The sequence below is a fragment of the Pseudophryne corroboree genome, chromosome 2, assembly GCF_028390025.1.
Source record: "Pseudophryne corroboree isolate aPseCor3 chromosome 2, aPseCor3.hap2, whole genome shotgun sequence".
Taxonomy (NCBI): Eukaryota; Metazoa; Chordata; class Amphibia; order Anura; family Myobatrachidae; genus Pseudophryne; species Pseudophryne corroboree.
In genome coordinates this window covers 355,339,470-355,360,672 of record NC_086445.1, presented here as the reverse complement: position 1 = coordinate 355,360,672, position 21,203 = coordinate 355,339,470, and the positions used below count along the sequence as shown (strand labels likewise).

Genomic DNA, 21,203 nt, shown 5'->3' with positions numbered 1-21,203 from the left:
CGGAAAATAATCCTGTCCCCCAAAACCAGGATTTCACTCCTGTGGTGGCTACACAGTTCTCACCTACTAGAGGGACGCAGGTTTGGGATTCACGACTGGGTCCTAATAACCACGGATGCAAGTCTCCGAGGCTGGGGAGCTGTCACACAGGGGGAAAGCTTCCAAGGAAAATGGTCAAGCCAGGAAGCCTGCCTTCACATAAACGTTCTGGAATTGAGAGCCATTTACAACAGCCTTCTACAAGCGGTACATCTTCTTCAAGATCATCATCCCGTGCAGATCCAGTCGGACAATGTAACAGCAGTCGTGTACATAAACAGGCAAGGCGGAACGAAAAGCAGAGCGGCAATGGCAGAGGTGACAAGGATTCTCCTCTGGGCAGAAAGACATGTAAGAGCTCTGTCAGCAATTTTCATTCTGGGAGTGGACAACTGGGAAGCAGAGTTCCTCAGCAGACACGATCTCCATCCAGGAGAGTGGGGCCTCCACCAAGAAGTCTTCGCAGAGGTGAGAAGTCTTTGGGGAGTTCCTCAAGTAGACATGATGGTATCTTGTCTAAACAAGAAGCTTCAGAGATATTGTTCCAGGTCGAGAGACCCTCAAACAATAGCAGTGGATGCACTGGTGACCCAGTGGGTGTTGCGGTCGGTATATGTTTTCCCTCCACTTCCACTGATTCCAAAAGTTCTCAAAATAATAAGAAGAACAAGAGTGCGAGCAATCTTCATTGCCCCAGACTGGCCAAGAAGGGCTTGGTATCCAGATCTTCAGGAGTTGCTCATAGAAGATCCTCGGCCTCTTCCTCCTCGAGAGGACCTACTACAGCAGGGGCCGTGTGTGTATCAAGACTTACCACGGCTACGTTTGACAGCATGGCTGCTGAGCGTCGGATCCTATCCCGAAAGGGTATTCCCAATGAAGTCATCCCCACTCTTATTCAGGCCAGGAAAGGAGTAACGTCTAAACATTACCACCGTATTTGGAGAAAATATGTGTCTTGGTGTGAATCCAAGAAGGCTCCTACGGAAGAGTTTGAGTTGGGATGTTTTGTCCATTTTCTGCAGGCTGGTGTGGATGCGGGCCTTAGATTGGGGTCAATCAAGGTCTAGATTTCGGCCTTATCAGTTTTCTTTCAAAAACAATTGGCCTCCTTTCCAGAAGTTCAGACATTCGTGAAAGGGGTTCTGCACATCCAGCCTCCATTTGTGCCTCCAGTGGCACCATGGGACCTTAATGTGGTATTGCAGTTCCTTCAATCAGATTGGTTTGAACCTCTGCAGGAGATAGAATTGAAGTTTCTCACTTGGAAAGTGGTGATGCTTTTGGCCTTGGCATCCGCAAGGCGGGTGTCTGAGTTGGGGGCCTTGTCTCACAAGAGCCCTTACCTGATCTTCCATGAAGATAGGGCAGAGTTAAGAACTCGTCAACAATTTCTTCCAAAGGTGGATTCGTCCTTCCACATAAACCAACCTATTGTGGTGCCAGTAGCTACTGACACTTTCACTGAGTCACAGTCTCTAGATGTGGTTAGAGCTTTAAAGATTTATGTCGCAAGAACAGCTCGGTTACGGAAAACAGAGGCTCTGTTTGTCCTGTATGCTCCCAGCAAGATTGGGTGTCCTGCTTCTAAGCAGACTATTGCGCGCTGGATCAGGGGGACAATTCAGCACGCTCATTCTACGGCAGGCTTGCCGATACCGAAGTCGGTGAAGGCCCATTCTACTAGGAAAGTGGGCTCATCCTGGGCAGCTGCACGGGGCGTCTCGGCTTTACAACTTTGCCGAGCAGCTACTTGGTCAGGCTCAAACACATTTGCTAAATTTTATAAGTTTGACACTTTGGCCGATGAGGACCTCAAGTTTGGTCAATCGGTGCTGCAGGGTCATCCGCACACTCCCGCCCGTACTGGAGCTTTGGTATAACCCCATGGTACTGAAGTGGACCCCAGCATCCTCTAGGACATATGAGAAAATAGGATTTTAATACCTACCGGTAAATCCTTTTCTCCTAGTTCGTAGAGGATGCTGGGCACCTAACCCAGTGCGTACTTTACCTGCAGTTTGTTCTTTATAGTTACACAAGTTGTGTTTCATTTGTTTTCAGCATGTTGCTGTAAATGGTTCATGCCTGTTGGCGTGTGTCATGTTGAATGCCATGTTGTGCGGCATGGTTGAGGTGGGAGCTGGTATGAATCTCACCATTAGTATAAAAGTAAATCCTTTCCTCGAAATGTCCGTCTCCCTGGGCACAGGTCCTATAACTGAGGTCTGGAGGAGGGGCATAGAGGGAGGAGCCAGTTCACACCCTTGAAAAGTCTTAGAGTGCCCATGGCTCCTGCGGAACCGTCTATACCCCATGGTACTGAAGTGGACCCCAGCATCCTCTACGGACTAGGAGAAAAGGATTTACCGGTAGGTATTAAAATACTATTTTCCTCTTGCTGAGCTTCAATTACTACCCATCCTGTTAATGCTAAAGGGGTTAACATTCCCTTCTGCTGTTGCCTGGGAGACACCAGCAGGACCAGTGAGCGGACAGGCACTAGGACCCTTGTACTTACTTATAATGGCAGAGGGAGAGAGAAGGCTGATGGAGTTTTGATTGGCTGTGGCAGAGCTTGAAAAAGAGGAGGCAGGGTTCGTGCCAGTGTGTGTGAGGAGACGCACTGTGGAGAGCGGAGCTGCCGCTGAGGAAACTGCTGTGAGAGCCGCCAGCCGCTGCAGTGACACCAGCCTGCCCAGTACTGAGAGAAGCTGCTGGGAAAGGTCTCATGTGATCGAGGGGAGTGGGTGAGGCTGCTGATAGCAGGTACTTATTTCTGATGCATAGACACTCCAACTAATACCCTCAGCTAGCAACTCAGAACTACCTAGCTCCGCATACACCGCTGAATAGGGGTCAGATAAGAGAGTGAGACAAGAGAGAGAGAGACTATTTTCCCTTTATTCTGCCGACACAGCTAATAACCAGACAGGATCAAATATTGTACCTTTCAATAAGGGAGTCTACTTAATGACCAGCACAACCCTTTTGGATATAATTTACCTCAGAAAAGGAAGGCGCCAGATAGCAAAAGAAACTCTACACTGCCTCAGTGAACAGTGTGACAGGAGAGAGCAGACCCTTGTGCATTTCAGACACTTTACAGCTTGTATCAGCCAGCTTTATTATACCTTGCCTGCAATCTATCTGCACCTTTCATGTGTCGCTGAACTGTTTTGTGAACACACTCTAGATATTCAGAGCCTCAGGTACTAATATAGTCTGCAACTGCCAGCTGTGCTTATAACCTTACTGCTTTGACCGGAAACTGCTTTAAATTAATTTGCACCCTCATTGTACGCAATTGTTGTCTGCATGCTATTGGTCCTGGGACCTAATCCTCTGCAAAGCTTATCCGGGACGCTAGAGAGACACTGACTAGTAAAAGCTCTGGCTTAGGAGGGAGTATCTATTGCATGCTGATGCTATCATCTAAACTGTTACTACCTCATATTTTGCTTTTCAGTACTGTGACTGTATTTATTGCTCCATCTAATAACTATTAGAGACTGTAATATATCATCCTTGATATTGATATCCAGGTAATGGTCCTTAGGTGGTGAATAGGACCACGACAGATTGCAGACTGTAACCTATTGGAGAGGAAAGGTGATTTCATAAGAGATTGTACTGACTTCCCTGTGAGGAACTCTGATTGCATTTCTACTCTAAACCTGCTTTCTAACTCCGCAATTATTCTAGTGCCTGCATGTCGTATTCTGCTTAGTAACTAAGTTGTAATTGTGCTATACTGTGCCTCTGTGACCGAATGCTTCCAACCAGTTTCTTCACCTACTAAAGGGACCACTAAGGATAGTCCTACTCTGCTGCAGAATATCAGTGTGAGAATCTTGTTTAGGAGGTTACACTTAAACTGCAAATAGCGCTTATCTAGAACTGACTTTGAGTGCCAGTGGTGTTATACTGCCACCTACTGTAACATTTGGTTAATACTTTTAGATATGGCTTATTGCCTCAGATAACTGTATGCTAAAATTCTTCCATTGTATTATAAAAGCAAATACTGTGTTATTATTTAAATGAAAGTTAAAGTTACAGAGGTGATCACTTCTCTTTGTTTCCAAATAATAAATCTTTATGTCACCGTCCTAATGTGTGGTGACTTATATGTTGGGTCCTCTGGGGCTGGGGTTCCTCGTCCCTCTGCCTAGGGTTCCAGTGGTGGGACCCAATCCAAGAAGTGACTCCGGGTGAAGAATCCAGGTACGTCCGCGACACCTGCACCTACAACCACATTCCCACAATACTTACCTGTTACATCAACAGTGTGTTGCGGTCTCTGACCTTGTTCCACTGACTGTATGCTGCATGGCACATACAGTTAGGTCCATATATATTTAGACGCTGACCATTTTTATAATTTTGGCACCTTTAAACTACCAAAATGGATTTTAAATTAAACAATGGAGATGCAAATGAAGTGTAAACTTTCAGCTTTAATTTAACGGGATAAACAAATATATGATATGAAATGTTTAGGAACTGCATCCATTTTTATCCACAGTCCCCTATTTTCAGGCGCTCAAATGTAATTGGAGAAAATAGGATTCTAATTACTTAATGGTAAATCCTCTTCTCGTAGTCCGTAGAGGATATTGCGGTCCACATTAGTACCATGGGGTATAGACAAGTCCGCTAGGAGCCATGGGCACTTTAAGAAATCAGTAGTGTGGGCTGGCTACTCCCTCTTTGCCCCTCCTACCAGATTCAGACTGTGCCCGAGGAGACAGACATACTTTGAGAGAAGGATTTAACTGAACAGTGGTGAGATTCAAACCAGCACACACAAACAAGAGGAAAGCCATGCTAACCAAACTTGAACAGGAACAGCAACGGCTGAACCAACAATAATACTTAACCAAGTAACAGTGCAGATAAATGAAGCACCGTCCTAAAGAATACTGGGGTCCACATTAGTACCATGGGGATGTATCAAAGCTCCCAAACCGGGTGGGAGAGTGCTGAGATTCCTGCAGAACTAAGTGACCAAACTGAAGGTCCTCAGAGGCCAAAGTATTGAACTTGTAGAACTTAGCAAACGTGTTTGATCCTGACCAAGTAGCTGCTCGGCAGAGCTGTAAAGCCGAGACACCCCGGCAGCTGCCCAGGGAGAACCCACTGGCCTAGTAGAGTGGGCCTGTACTTTAGGAACCGGCAATCCTGCCGATGAATAAGCCTGCTGGATAGTAAGTAGGAAGGCCAATCCCGGGATCAGCGGGATCCCGGGATTTGGACCCAAAAATGCCGGGATTTAAGGGATTACAGTGCGCATGTGCGGGAGGGTGTAAGTAATATTACTTACTAATATTAGGCGGGCGGCAGCCATGGACAAGCTAAACGCGGTGGCACTTCAAATGTAGCGCCGGCCGCCAGCCAATCAAGCTGGTGGACCGGCAACCAATCAGGGAAGCTGCCACAGCCAATCAGGAGCGGCTGCTGCGGTCGCTTCCCTGATTGGCTGCCGGTCCACCAGCTCTGGTTGGCTGGTGGTCGGCGCTTCATTTGAAATGCCGCCGCGTTCAGTGTGTCTATGGCTGCCGCGGCCGCCCGCCTAATAGTAAGTGTTATTACTTACACCCACCATCCCTCCTGCGCCGCTACCTACACCCTCCCTCCCGCACTGCTACCTACACCCACCCTCCCGCACCTCTACCTACACCCTCCCTCCAGCGCTGCTCCCTACAACCTTCACTGGTCCCTACTGCAATCCCGGGATCCCGGGAATCCCGGGATTGAAAAAACGGCCCGGGATTGGCCTCCCTAATAGTAAGCCTGAGCCAGCGAGCAATAAACTGCTTTGAAGCAGGACACCCAATTTTCTTGGGATCATAGAGAACAAACAGCGAGTCAGATTTTCTGTGATGAGCTGTCTTCTTCACGTAGATCCTCAAAGCCCTCACAACATCCAGGGACTTTGAGGTAGCAGAGGTGTCAGTAAGCACCAGAACCACAATAGGTTGGTTGATATGAAATGCAGACACCACCTTTGGAAGAAACTGCTGACGAGTTCTGAGTTCAGCTCTATCCTCATGAAAAACCAAATAGGGGCTTTTGTGAGACAATGCCCCCAGTTTGGACACACGCCTTGCGGAAGCCAAAGCCAACAGTGTAACATTCTTCCACGTAAGAAACTTAACGTCAACCTCCTGTTGTCACACTCGGCTTGAGTTGGGGATCTGACGACTGATCAATGACTGAGAATGAAACACTGAGGAAAGATTAGTTCAGTTTAAATGAGACTTCAATCATATACAACAGCTAGGAGATAAGTCTGAGTGAATTCTGAAGGACGAAATGTTCGTGACTAGTAAACAATGATGAAGAATACTGAATGAAGAAGTGATTTATGATTTGTAAACGATGCCGAAGAACACTGAAAGGAGAGATGACTTGTGATTTGTAAATGATGCTGAAGAACACTGAATGGAGAGATGACTTGTGATTTGTAAACGATGCTGAAGAACACTGAATGGAGAGATGACTTGTGATATGATGTTGAAGAGAGGCTCGCTGTGAGCACCGTCAGCAAACAAAGACCCTCTACTGGATAGTAGAAACAGTCAGGGTCGGACTGGCCCACAGGGGAAACCACCGGTGGGCCGTACTGCCTGTGGGCCCTCCTCCTCCTCTAGGGATCGAGTTCAAGACTATCCTAGTGCACTGGATTTATGCATTATACATATGTTATATTATGCTTCACAACAATTTGGTTTATTATATATTTACCAAGGGGCACAGAACATGTAATGGTTAGTCAAACCTTTGTGGTGGCTGGCCACACCCCCACTGGAACCTGGCTACACCTTTAAGCATGGGCCTCTATAGCAGCATCCCCCGGTGGGTCCTTTATGCCCCAGTCCGACACTGGACCCAGTGGTTAAACTGCAAGAGGCGGTGAACTTAAAGCAAAGGACTGCAATAACAGAACTGACGACCGGGCGGCCACAGCAGAACCAGGATTCCAGGGCTTAACCTGGGAGCACAGAAGTTGAGCACCTTACAGCAGCAAGTAACTTGAAGCACTAGCACCATAGCTAAGCATCCACCCCTTTTTATAAGGGAAGATTGCACCGGATTGGCTGGACATGAACTCGGATACCTATTGGCTAGGCTTGGTCTCCAACATGGCTGCTCCCTGCACAGAGGACACATGTGGAACCAGCACACAGCCACTACCTCTGGCTTCAGCCTCCCAGACGCCACACTCCAGCAACAGGACATCGGGAAACAGACACCTCCGGCTGCTATGCTCCGCTCCCCAGGACCCGAATCCCGGCCTCCAGAGTTCCAGCAGCCGGGGGACATCACTGCCGCAGCTCCTATCCGTCGCAGCCACACCAGCCAACCAACAGGAAGGCCGCAGGGACCAGAACCGGAGGTAAGACTCCGGATGCTGACACCTGTAAAGGTTCAAACCAGTCCGATTGCAGAAACTGCAACACCAAGTTAAGATTTCAAGGTGCCGTGGGAGGCAGAAATGGTGGTTGGATGTGCAGAACACCCTTCAAGAATGTCTGAACCTCAGGGAGGGAAGCCAATTGTTTCTGGAAGAAAATGGACAAGGCTGAAATCTGGAGTTTCAAGGAGCCCACATCCACACCTGACTGTAGAAAAAGGAGAAAATGTCCCAGTTGAAATTCCACTGCAGGAAAGTTCCTGTTTTCACACCACGAGACATATTTTTTCCAAATACGATGGTAATGTTTAGATGTTACCCCTTTCCTAGCTTGGATAAGAGTTGGAATAACCTTGTTCGGAATGCCTTTCCGGGCTAAAATCTGATGTTCAATTTCCATGCTGTCAAACGTAGCCGTGGTAAGTCTTGATAGACGAACGGCCCCTGTTGCAGAAGATCCTCTTGCAGAGGTAGAGGCCACGGGTCATCCAGGAGCAACTCCAGTAGATCCGCGTACCAGGCCCTTCTCGGCCAATCTGGAGCAATGAGAAGTGCTTGAACCTTTTCCCTTTTTATTCTCTTAAGAATTCTTGGGATTAGTGGAAGAGGTGGGAACATGTAAACCCTATGGTAAACCCATGGAGTCACCAGAGCGTCCACCGCCACTGCTTGTGGGTACCTCAACCTGGAACAATAGCGCTTTAGTTTCTTGTTGAGACGAGAGGCCATCATTTCTATCTGTGGAATTCCCCACCGATTTGTTAAGGACTCGAACACCTGCGGGTGAAGGCTCCACTCTCCTGGATTGAGGTTGTGTCTGCGTCCGTGGTTAGCAGAATCCAATTTTGAATCCCAAACCGTCGACCCTCGGTCAGGTGAGAAGTCTGGAGCCACCATAGAAGAGAAATCCGGGTTTTTGGCGATAGTCGTATCCTCTGGTGCAACTGAAGATGTGATCCGGACCATTTGTCAAATAGATCCAGCTGGAATGGCCTGGCATGAAACCTTCCGTACTGCAGAGCCTTGTAAGAGGCTACCACTTTCCCCAGAAGGCGAATGCACAGATGCACCAATATCCGGGTGGGTTTTAGGACATCCCGCACCATTTACTGTATTACCAATTTTCCAATGGAAGGAACACCTTTTGTTCTTTCTGTATCCAGGATCATTCCTAGGAACAGAAGCCTCCGTGTAGGTTCCAGGTGGGATTTTGGCAGGTTCAGAATCCACCCATGATCCTGGAGAAGTCTGGTTGAGAGGGCAATGCTGTCCAACAACCTTTCCCTGGAAGGTGCTTTTATCAGCAGGTCGTCCAGGTATGATATGATGTTCACTCCCTGTTTGCGGAGGAGAAACATCTTCTCTGCCATCATCTTGGTGAAAACTCTCGGTGCCGTGGAGAGGCCAAATGGCAGGGCCTGAAACTGGAAGTGACAGTCCTGCAGTGCAAACCTTAGATACGCCTGATGAGGCGGTCAAATCGGAATGTGACGGTACGCATCCTTGATGTCGAGAGACACCAGGAATTCCCCCTTCTCCAGACCTGAGATCACCACTCTCAGAGACTCCATCTTGAACTTGAACACCCGTAAGTACGGGTTCAGTGACTTGAGGTTTAAAATGGCCCTTATCGAACCGTCCGGTTTCGGTACCACAAACAGGTTGGAATAAAAACCTTTGTTTTGCAGGTGAAGAGGAATTGGAACAAAGACCTGAGTCAGTACCAGTTTTTAAATTGCTGCTTGTAAGGTCGAACTGGCTTCTGGAGAAGCTGGTAAGCCGGATTTGAAGAATCTGGGAGGTGGAAGCTCCTGAAACTCCAGTCTGTATCCCTGTGCTAAAAAGATCTTTGACCCAGGGATCCTGGCATGACGTTGCCCAAATGTGACTGAAACAACGTAACCGGGCTCCCACTTGTCTGTCTTCCAGGCAGTGTGTTCCACCATCATGCTGAAGGCTTTGAGGAAGCAGACCCTGAGGCCTGTTCCTGAGAACATGCAGCTGCAGGTTTTCTGGGCTTACGTCTATTCCCTTTGAAGGCTGTAGAAGAACTCTTGGATTTGCCCTTGAATTTAGCCATCCGAAAGGACTGCAGAGTTGGAGCAGAGAAGGCTTTCCTAGCTGGGGTAGCTGCGGAAGGAAGGTATGTAGACTTACCCGCTGTAGCCTTGTATATTAGCTTATCCAGTTCATCCCCAAACTGGACCTCTGCTGTGAAAGGCAGATTTTCCACTCCTTTCCTGGAGTCCGCATCCGCAGTCCACTGGCGTAGCCACAATCCCCTGCGTGCTGACACTGCCATGGCAGTGGTGCGTGCGTTGAGCACACCAATTTCTTTTATGGCTTCCACCATAAAGTTAGCAGTGTCCTGGATATGCTATAGGAGTAAAATAATATCGTCCCTGGTTAAGGAATCTAAACCATCACTTAGGTTACCCGACCATTTAGCTATGGCCCTAGTGATCCATGCACAAGCAATAGTGGGTCTCTGGGCCACCCCCACCGCCGTGTATAAAGATTTGAGAGTGGTCTCACTCTTGCGGTTAGCCGCATCTTTTAAGGACACAGCCCCGGGAACCGGTAAGACTATCTTACGCGACAACCTGGACACCGATGCGTCCACAATCGCCGGGTTCTCCCATTTCTTCCTATCATTTAATGGAAAGGGAAAGGAAGAAATCAACCTTTTAGGGATCTGAAATTTCTTGTTAGGGTTTACCTAAGCCTCTTCAAAGAGGGCTTTAAATTCCTTTGAAGCGGGAAAAGTAGCTGAAGATTTTTTAGTATTAAAATAAGATTTCTCCTCTTCCTCCTCTGTCCTGTGAGGAATGTCCAGGACAGTTCTGGTAGCCTCAATGAGGGCCTGAATCCCCTGTGACAGGACAGCATCCCCTCCAATCGCATCCACTTCACCCTCCTCTGGATCTGATGTATCAGGATCAGTATCATCCTGCATGATTTGGGCCAGAGTTCGCTTTTGTGGGCAAATGGCGAGCTCTTGAGACGCAGGCATGGGAGCTGAATCTTTATTTATCAGGTCATCCATAGACTGCCGTAAGAATTGCATCCCCTTCTCATTATGAGACAGTTTAGTGGAAATATTAGAAATCATCCCTTTTATGGAAGCTAACCCTGGAGGTTCAGCTCCACTGGACTGGGAGTGAGCACTATCCTGGGTACAGGGTAGTGAGTCCCCAGGGGATGAGAGATATTCCGCTGCACAAGAAACACAGTCCCTGGACATGACTGTGAAGGGACACCCACACACACACATAGACACCAGGTGAAAACACAGTATATGTAGGCAGGGTCTTCAGAGAGACACAGAAGTCAGAGCCAGCCACACAGCGCCCCTTTAGCAAAAGTGAAACTTAGCTGGGTCGCAAGAACTAACACCTCAGTAGTGCTTATAATCTTAACACTGCTCCCCCCCTTCACTAAGAACCCCTGGTACTGCTGAGGAGCCTTGGAGTCCTTGTGGAGGAGCTGCACTTCCCTGTGAATGCGCACACACTGACTGCCAGCACACCAGCAAGCAAAAGTAAGTTTTATTAAAAAAAAAACTACTAGCATTACTAATGTGGGGCATATGTGTAAGGTGAATTGCTGTGTGGAATTATGTGTATTGTGGGCATTACTAATGTGGCTCATATGTGTAAGGTGCATTATTGTGTGGAATCTTGTGTATTATGGGCATTACTAGCCCACAGGGGCACAAGCCCCCCCCCCCCCCCCCCGGTGGGCCCCCTGTCTGCGTGTTGCTGGGTCAGATGCAGAACTAGCAGCGGTGCTAGGGGGCACCAGACAAAATTTTGCCTAGGGCATCAAATTGGCTAGGGCCGGCTCTGGTCTTCAGGCTCTGTTAGGGGGTGATGGCGTGCTGCGGGAGGGTATGCTGCACCGTGGTGAGGCTTGCAAATGGCTCCCTGAGGAGCTCAGTGTCCTGTCAGCAGAGAAACGGGACCATTAACTCTAAGGAAGTTGGGCCGTTATCCCCCCTAAGTCCCACGAAACAGTCAGACTGCTGCCAAAACAGACCTGACTGAAAAAAAAAACATTTAAAATAAAGGTGGAAAATGCTTCAGGAGCTCTCCAAAGCGTGACCGGCTCCTCCGGGCACATTTTCTAAACTGAGTCTGGTAGGAGGGGCATAGAGGGAGGAGCCAGCCCACACTATTGATTTCTTAAAGTGCCCATGGCTCCAACTGGACCCATCTATACCCCATGCTACTAATGTGGACCCCAGTATCCTCTAGGACGTAAGAGAAATTAACACAATCATAAATAAAATGTTAATTATAATACTTTGTTAAGAATCCTTTGCAGGCAATGACTGCCTGATGTGTGTAACCCATGGACATTGCCAAATGCTGGGTATCCTCCTTTGGTATGCTTTGCCAGGCCTTTACTGCCGCTATATTCAGTTTTTGTTTGTGGGTCTTTCTGCCTTTACTTTTGTCTTCAGCAAGTGAAATGCATGCTTGATCGGTTTGATTGGCTTGGCCAATGGCGAATATTCCACTACTTTGCCTTAAAAACATATGGGTTGCTTTGGTAGTACCTTTTTCTGTCATTTTCCTTCTGTATTGTGAAGCACCGGTCAATGAGTTTTGTTAAATTCGTCTGAAATGGAGCAGACAGTATATCCCTATACACTTCAGAATTCATCTGGCTGCTTCTGTCACATCATGAATAAACATTGGTGACCCAGTGCCATTGGAAGCCATGCATGCCCATACCATCAGTACGTATGGTGTAATGGTTAGCATTCCTGCCTCACAGCACTGAGAACATGGGTTCGATTCCCACCATGGCTCTACCTGTGCGGAGTTTGTATATTCTCCCTGTACTTGTGTGAGTTTCTGCCGGGTACTCTGGTTTTCTCCCACAATCCCAAAAAAACCCCCATATACTGGCAGGTCAATTGGATCCCAACACAAATTAAGCCTAGTATGAATGTGTGCTCGTGTACACGTAGTAGGAAATATAGATTGTAAGCTCTACTGGGGCAGGGACCGATATGAATGGGCAAAATATTCTCTGTAAAGCGCTGCGGAATATGTGTGCGCTATATAAATAACTGGTAATAAATACACCACACTGCCTACACTGTTTTAAAGAAGATATGCTTTAGATCATGAGCAATTCCAGCCCCTCTACAAACTTTTGACTTCCCATCATTCTGGTATAGGTTGATCTTAGTTCCATCTGTCCAAAGAATGCTGTTCCTGAACTGGGCTGGCTTTTAAAAAATTTTTTGGGGGCAAAGTCTAATCTGCCCAGTCTATTTCTGAAGCTTGTAAATGGTTCGCACCTTACGTTGACCCCTCTGTATTTGAAGACTTTTCTTTGGATGATATGCCAACATCCCGAAAAGTGTTCTTCACTTGGCTGGATGTTGTGAAGTGGTTTTTCTTTACCATGGAAAGAATCCTGCATTCATCTAGCACTGTTGTCTTCTGTGGACACCCAGTCCTTTTTGTGTTGCCAAGCTCACCAGTGCGTTTTTTTCTCTCAGAATGTACCAAAATTGCATTGAGTGCTTCTTTGGCCGCATGTTGCGTGTTCACAACAACAGCTTCCAAATGCAAATACTACACTTGGAAGCAACTCCAGACCTTTTGTCTACTTAATTGCTGAAGAAATAAGAATAGCCCAAACCTGTCCATGAAACAGCTTGAGTCAGATGTCCAATTAATTTTGGTCCCTTGAAAAAGAGGGTGTTACATATTAAACAGTTGTAATTCCTAATCCCTTCCTCCAATATGAATGTGAATACCCTCAAATTAAAGCCAATAGTCTGCCCTTTAAAACCAGATTTTATTATATAACTCTAAACTTGAATGTTTTGGTAAAAAAACTATTATATTATATTCTGCCGTGACTGAATTTTCCCAGTATTTTGGTATATGGAACAGCTGCTTAAATCGATTATGCAATGTTTTTTATGTACCTCCCTGTATATGTGTATGGTACATACAATTTGTGATGTCTAACAATAGATAATAATCTTCTACTGATAGATACCTATGCATGTGGACAAATGCTGAATAGGAAAACACTGTCAAGTCTCCATGACAACCATAAAGATACTTTCCCTTGGCAGGTAACACATTTTTTAATATAATTATTCTATTGTGTGCTGCAAGATATATATTGTGGTTACTTATTTGCTAAGAAGTAATTACTCAAACCCCTTTTCCACTAGTGATGCGGGTAGCAGCCGGGAGCCTGACACGGGTGCTACTCGGCCTCGACCCGCATAAGAGCCCCCTTTCCCACTACACTCACCAACCTGGCATATTGCCGAGTTGGTGACGCGGCGCTGGGAGATCACATGATCTCCCTGCGCCGCCCTTCCATACACTGAACGGGAGCCGTGTCGCATCGACACGGTTTCCGTTTACTGCACAGCTTACCGAGTTGAACTCGTGTTCAACCCGGTAAGCTACCCGGGTAGGATTCCCGGATCACTTGATTTAAGTTTTTGCAGAGGGAGCCGTTTCCACTAGCAAAAAACACGGGTAAATGCGCCCCCCCCCTGTGCATTTACCCGTGTTTTTTGAGCTAGTGGAAAAGGGGTATCAGTAATAGTGTTTAGAACTCAATTAACTATAACTTTAAAGAAACAAATGATAGAAAAAGCCTGTAGTTGTAGTTATCTGGTGCAGTGGTAGATAAACCGTGGCACTGAAATATATATTGAGAGGCACACATGGGGGGTCGGGGTCTCTCATACTAGGCACACTGTGCTGCTCCTCCCCCTACACTCAGAGGAGACCGTTTTGCATGTTAGACCCTTCCCAACCCAAAGAACCAAAGTGTAATCTGCAATCCCTGCAAAACCTGAGCCTCTAGAGCAGGCATTCCAAACCACGGTCCTCAAGGCACATCAGCAGTGCAGGTTTTAGTGATATCCAGGCTTCAGCACAGGTGACTTAATTAGTAGCTCAGTAATTTTGATTTAATCATCTGTGCTGCAGCCTGCATATCACTAAAACCTGCACTGTTGGTGTGCCTTGAGGACCGTGGTTGGGAATGCCTGCTCTAGAGCATAGGTCTGCAAACTCAGTCCTCATTACCCCACACGGTGCATGTTTTGCAGGTCTCCTCACAGAATCACAAGTGAAATAATTAACTCCACCTGCGAACCTTTTAAAATGTGTCTGAGTAATTAATACACCTGTGCACCTGCTGGGTTACCTGCAAAACATGCACTGTGTGGGGGTAATGAGGACCGAGTTTGCAGACCTATGCTCTAGAGCAGGGGTAGCCAACCAGTCAGAGGCAAAGAGCCAGAAAAGATCTGTAGTCAAGGGGAAGAGCCACCATCATGGCGCGCACATGGCCTAGTTGTCACAAAGCCTCAACCCATTTTTGTGCGCACACCTTTAGGTATGACGTTTGTAGGAGTATGACCTTGTGACATAAACCCGTTTTTAGTCATGTTATACAGTGCCACATACATATAATGCCCCAGTACAGTGCCACATACATATAGAAATGCCTCCACAGTGCCAGATACACGTATGCTCCCACAGTGCTAGATAAATATATTCCCCCCACAGTGCCAGATACATATATGCCCCCACAGTGCCAGATACATATGCTCCATAGTGCCAGGAACACATATGCTCCACAGTGCCAGTTAAATATGTGCCCCATATGTGCCCCACAGTGGGGATACACATGTCCCCACTGATAAAGTCAAATATTTACCTTTTAACATAAGCTATATACTAATACTGTGGAGCCGTAATGGCCGCTGAACCACGTGCACTTGCTACGCACTGTGTACGCTATTTGCGTACAAAGACCTTGCACGTGGTACGCAAGTTACTTACACACGCTGCGCTGGGTGTACGGAATACACACAGCGAGCGCACACACAGTCAATAACCTTTTAAACCTTATACACCGAATATGCTTATACTGTAAACCTTAGTACTGCAATGATGTAACACTAGTTAACCTTGTGATTAAGCAAGCTGTTTGATCGATTGAGAAGCTCAGAAACCCTTAGTAATAAATGGTGAAACACACAATACTTAGTGAGGTTCCAACACCTTCTTAGATGATTTTAGTAAGAAAAGGGAAAAGAAAACAGTTACAGCTTATACACTACAGTCCTAACATTAATAACTAAACAGAATAACATAAAAGAAATATAAACAATAACGAACGATCGCAAACACAAATACATAGAATGAGAATGAATGGCATACATAAACGGGTAACAAAGTGGCTGCAGAGAAATATACATACGTGAGAATCCTTCGCCGGCGCAACCTGAATTCAGTCCTCAGCTTATCAAGGAGAAAGCCTTGCAGAGTCTTGTGTGACAAAACCTATTGCAAGCTATATTTATTCACTAGCTCAAGACATACTACAATAGACACTGTGTGCTCTTTTTCCATTGGTTAGGGGGGTGGGACATGTCCTGCACCAGGGGCCATTGGTTAGTTCAAGAAGTGGGTGATGACTAGGACTTGTTAGTATTCCAAATTCCTGTCTGCCTGGTTATATTATGGAAAGCTATTGTTTTGGATCTTCCAAACAAACTCTGTCTCTGGGCTTTGTTTACCCCACTGTCCCCTCCTTCAGTTGAGACAATGACAACTCGGCACTCATTATTCTGGAGAGAAACCTGGCCCTATTCATAAACAAAGGTGTAAGCCCTCTTCATAGAATCTCAAAGCTTAGTGTAAATAAGGCCATTGTATTCAGTCTGTGGGAAAGAAATGACTGAATTCCATTCACTTACCCTGCACTTATTTGTAATTTATTTTTAAATATAATTTATCTATTTTCTACTTCTGCGCATAACTATGCGCAGGAATATGCGAATCTTTCCTAACTATCATAGGAATATTACCCTTTTAATACCCTACAGCTGGATACTAAACACTACCTTCCAACCTTTATCTGAGCCTTCCTAGTATGTAATGAGGAATCTCTCTGTCCAAGAACCGTTTTAAAACTTACCATACTTGCTGACATTGTTAAGGGGAATATTAACTATAATATACGCTATTTTGGTTAAATATGTTCCGATCGAGTCGCACGCTACAAGCTCACAAACTCCGCCGTATTTACACATCCCATGCGCACGAGACGCTGGAGTGTCCCTTACGCAATCTGCGGGGATGTGTATGCACGGGGGACCAGGCGACGAGCAGCATGCGCTCACATTAGGGGTTAATACAAGGCATATGAATCATGATATTTTTCGACTTTGACACCACAGTGCCAGATATGCCCCACAATGTCAGTTATACATATGCGCACGATGCCAGATATGCCCCCAGTGCCATATACATATATGCCCTCAGTGCCAGATACACGTCCCAACAGTGCCAGATATGTCCCCAGTGCCAGCTACATATGTCCCCGCAGTGCCAGATAGCCCCAGTGCCAGATATGCCCCCAGTGCCAGATACATATGTCCCCGCAGTGCCAGATATTCCCCCAGTGCCAGCCAGATATGCCCCCAGTGCCAGGTACATATGTCCCTGCAGTGCCAGATATGCCCCCAGTGCCAGATACATATGTCCCTGCAGTGCCAGATATGCCCCCACAGTGCGCTCCCCATCCAGAGCTACTCACTACGCTGCTGCTTGCTGCATATGAGGGGAGGAGAGCGCAGCATGCGCCTCTCCTGCTCCTCAGTCTCACTCTCCGGCGGCAGTGACTATCTTCAATTCGGCGCCGGGCCGTGAACCAATCAGAGCTCACGGTCTGGCAGCCAATCAGGACCCTTACCTGCCGGTCCGTGAGCACTGTTTGGCTCACGGTCCGGCACTGAATTGAAGATAATCATCTTAAGCAGATACAGCTACCTTCGCACACAGAATATACACATGGAGCATATCATTTTAATCGGCATAAGGACACATCTGTATGTTATAATGGTGGTAACACTCTGGCAAACTTTGACTGGTAATGTTGAAAGTCTGGCACCCAAATAGAAAAAAACATTTAACCTGGATCTAGGGGGTTATTCAGAGTTGTTAGCAATTGGGCAAAACCATGTTGCACTGCAGGGGGACAGATATAACATTTGTAGTTAGATTTGGGTAGGGTTGTATTGTTTCTGTGCATGCTATATACTGGCTGATTTATTTTTACACTGCAATTTAGATTTCAGTTTGAAGAGACCCCACCCAGATCAAACTCTCTGTGCACGTTACATATGTTCCACCTGCAGTGAAACAATCGTTTTGCCCAATTGCTAACTTTTTTGGTTTGCTAACAACTCTGTATAACCCCCTAGGCTCTCATTCCGAGTTGATGGCTCACTAGCTACTTTTAGCAGCCGTGCAAACGCATAGTCACCGCCACGGGGGAGTGTATTTTCGCTTTGCAAGTGTGCGAACGCCTGTGCAGCAGAGCGGTACAAAAACATTTTGTGCAAAATAAGACGAGCCCTGCAGTTACTTATCCTGCAACAACGGTCCCGGAATTGACGTCAGACACCCGCCCTGCAAACGCCTGTGTTTTCCCAAACACTCCCAGAAAATGGTCACTTGACACCCATAAACGCCCTCTTCCTGTCAATCTCCTTGCGATCGGCTGTGCAAATGGATTATTCGCTAGAACCATTGCACAGCAACGATGCTCTTTGTACCCGTACAACGCGCATGCGCATTGCGGTGCCTACGCATGCACAGTATTGTCATTTTTTTAAATGATCGCTGCACAGCGAACAATGTCAGCTAGCGATCAGCTCGGAATGAAGGCCCTAGTGCGGTCCTCCTCAACTTCAACCCATAAGTTTTCCCAACAGGTCCTGGTTTGAGGATATCTGTCTGTGGAAATGGGTAACAAACACATACAGTACCTCCTTTCCTAATTATAGGAGATAGATATAGAACATTGTAATAATTTCCATATTGATATCATATTTTTTTCTTAAATATATATATATATATATATACCAGTGATCATTTAAATATCTATACTGAATGAAAATAAATGACACAAAGCAATGAGCACACAGGGAAGTTAGTATATTATTTATTGGTATGCAGTCACATTGTAATCACTTTTTCCTACTTAAGAACATATATCATTAGTATATTTTCTTGCCTTTTTAAATATTTCCCTTATTGTTTTGTTAACATAAAGCTACGTCATTTTAATCAAAACAATAAAAGTAAAATTTTATCCTAGTGCATAACTTCCTTTTTTTTGTGCAGCTGTGTGGGCAACATACCAGCTTTCACAAGTGTTCCTATGGTGATCTAACACAAGGGAATGGTCTTAAAAACATATTTTATTTAAAGGTGCTGCTCTTAAACTCAGAGGGAACACCGTACTGCAGTGGGGTCATACTCTCTCCATCTATGGTACTAACAACTGCAAAATGCAGCAACCAGCACAGCCCTTCTTTTATCCTCCTAGGTAAGTACTAGACATAGTTCTTATTGCCTGTTTATGCATTAAAGAATGCTAAAAAGTTTGGAGAGATTACATTATGTTTCTAAAAACAGATTAGTGTGGCTTTCCAAACTGCTGCACAACTTATTCCCCTTTCCCCCATCACCTTTATGGGTAGTCACAACTCACATCTAACTTACTGAGCTGATAAGACTGATGTATATTTCATAGGAAACGATACGGACGACACACAGAAGATCAAGGTGGCAAGTCATCACGTGCACACAAAGTATTCTGTAGACACCGGAGAAAACAACATTGCAATGCTTAAGCTCCAAAACAACATCACGTTTCACAGACATACTCTGCCCATCTGCATTCCCAAGAAAGACTTTGCGGAGAATGTGCTGATGCCACGTGTCCCTGGTACAGTCAGTGGCTGGCAGCTGCTCTCACAGGACGATCGTCTGGGATTGATGCCTATTCAGTTTTCCATAACAGAGACTAATAAAGGAACTTGTGAACTCTCTTTAAATGTAACACAAACTAACCGAATGTTCTGTGGACTATCCACAACAAATATTGACTCTGTATTGGCTGATGGGAGTCATCTTGCCACTGAACACAATGGCACCTGGTTTTTGACTGGAATCACGGGATTAATCAACACAGAAACAAGAAATCCAAATGTATTTTTATTTACTAAAATATCCAGATATCTAATGTGGTTAGATCAGGACACCACCTAATAGATCATTGTGCAATAATATTGTAAATGCTAGTCAACTATAAATTATCATTGGCCAGCTTTATTTACCAAATGGTATGCTTCAGTATCAGCTACGTTCTTCACAGAAAATTATTCTATATCGTAAAGTGCAGACATGCTAAGTATTTGCAGTGATTACCTCCATACCTAATCTTTTATAAGTCTGGGTTGCTAATAAAATTAAATGAAACCATGTAAATATTTCTGTACAGCAACATAAGAACTATAGTCCTAAAAATAGGATTTTAATTACCTACCGGTAGATCCTTTTCTCGTAGTCCATAAGGGATATTGGGGAAATCTAGTACGATGGGGTATAGACGGGGTCCAAAGGAGCCAGTGCACTTTAAATTTCTTCAACTGGGTGTGCTGGCTCCTCCCTTCTATGCCCCCTCCCACAGGCAGTTATAGGTAAAAACGTGCCCGAAGGAGGAGGACATATATGAGAGAAGGAAATATGAGAACAAAGAGTGGTGAGATTTACATGCCAACACACCACTAATATATAACAACCAGCAATGGCTGGTGACAACAGCAGCAACAGCTGAACAGGTAACCATATACCAAGAACCTGCAGAAAAGTCAACGCACTGAGGCGGGTGCCCAATATCCCTTATGGACTACGAGAAAAGGATTTACCGGTAGGAAATTAAAATCCTATTTTCTCTAGCATCTATAAGGGATATTGGGGAAATCTAGTACGATGGGGACGTCCCAAAGCTTCCAGAACGGGCGGGAACGTGCGGAGACTACTGCAGCACCGCCTGCCCAAACTGGGTATCCTCTTTGGCCATGGTATCAAACTTGCAAACTTCACAAAAGTGTTCTTGCCCGACCAGGTAGCAGCTCCGCAAAGTTGTAAGGCTGAGAGTCCACGGGCAGCCGCCCAGGAAGAACCCACTGATCTCGTAGAGTGAGCCTTCAGAGACTTAGTAACAGGTAAGGCTGCCTACACATAGGCCTGTTGAATAGTAACCCTAATCCAATGAGCATAGAGCACGAACAAAGAATCCGTCTTTCTGATCCGAGCCGCTCTCTTGACATAGATCTTCAAGGATCACACAGCAACCAATGCTTCCGGAGGGGCAGAAGTGCCACAACCGGACGGAATCACAATAGGCTGATTCAAGTGAAACGCAGAGACAACCTTCGGCAGGAACTGCTGCCTAGTCCAGAGCTCTGCTCTGTCCTCGTAAAAGACCAAGTATGGACTTGTAAACGACAAGGCCCCCAATTCTGAGACCCGTCGAGCAGAAGCCAGGGCCGTTTTTCACGTGAGATACTTGTCTTTTACAGTCATCAGAGGTTCAAACCAGGAGGACTGTAGAAAATCCAACACTACATTCAGATCCCAGGGGGCTGTAGGCGGCACAAAAGGAGGTTGGATGTGGAGTACCCCTTACAAGAAGGTCTGAACTTCTGGCAACAGTGCCAATTTCTTCTGGAAGAAAATGGAGAGGGCTGAAATCTGGACCTTAATGGAACACAGACGTAAGCCTTTATCCACACCAGCCTGCAGGAAACGTAAGGCTTTCGTGGGCTGACCACCTGCCCTGGAGCTGCTCCCCTTGGGTGACAGCTCCCCATCCCCTTAGA

The 21,203-nt window shown here is 46.1% G+C and overlaps 1 protein-coding gene across 1 annotated transcript in view; it reads left to right on the top strand.

Annotated features, from left to right (window-relative positions):
* The window catches only part of PROZ (protein Z, vitamin K dependent plasma glycoprotein), a 41,090-nt gene extending 21,290 nt beyond the window's left edge, over window positions 1-19,800 (top strand). Inside the window, exons 6-8 of the mRNA XM_063953125.1 lie at window positions 13,483-13,565; window positions 18,745-18,862; window positions 19,070-19,800. Of these exons, the coding sequence (XP_063809195.1) occupies window positions 13,483-13,565; window positions 18,745-18,862; window positions 19,070-19,587 (719 nt within the window). The 3' untranslated portion in view covers window positions 19,588-19,800. The remainder of the gene's footprint in view (window positions 1-13,482; window positions 13,566-18,744; window positions 18,863-19,069) is intronic.
* Window positions 19,801-21,203: the final 1,403 nt, after the last annotated feature.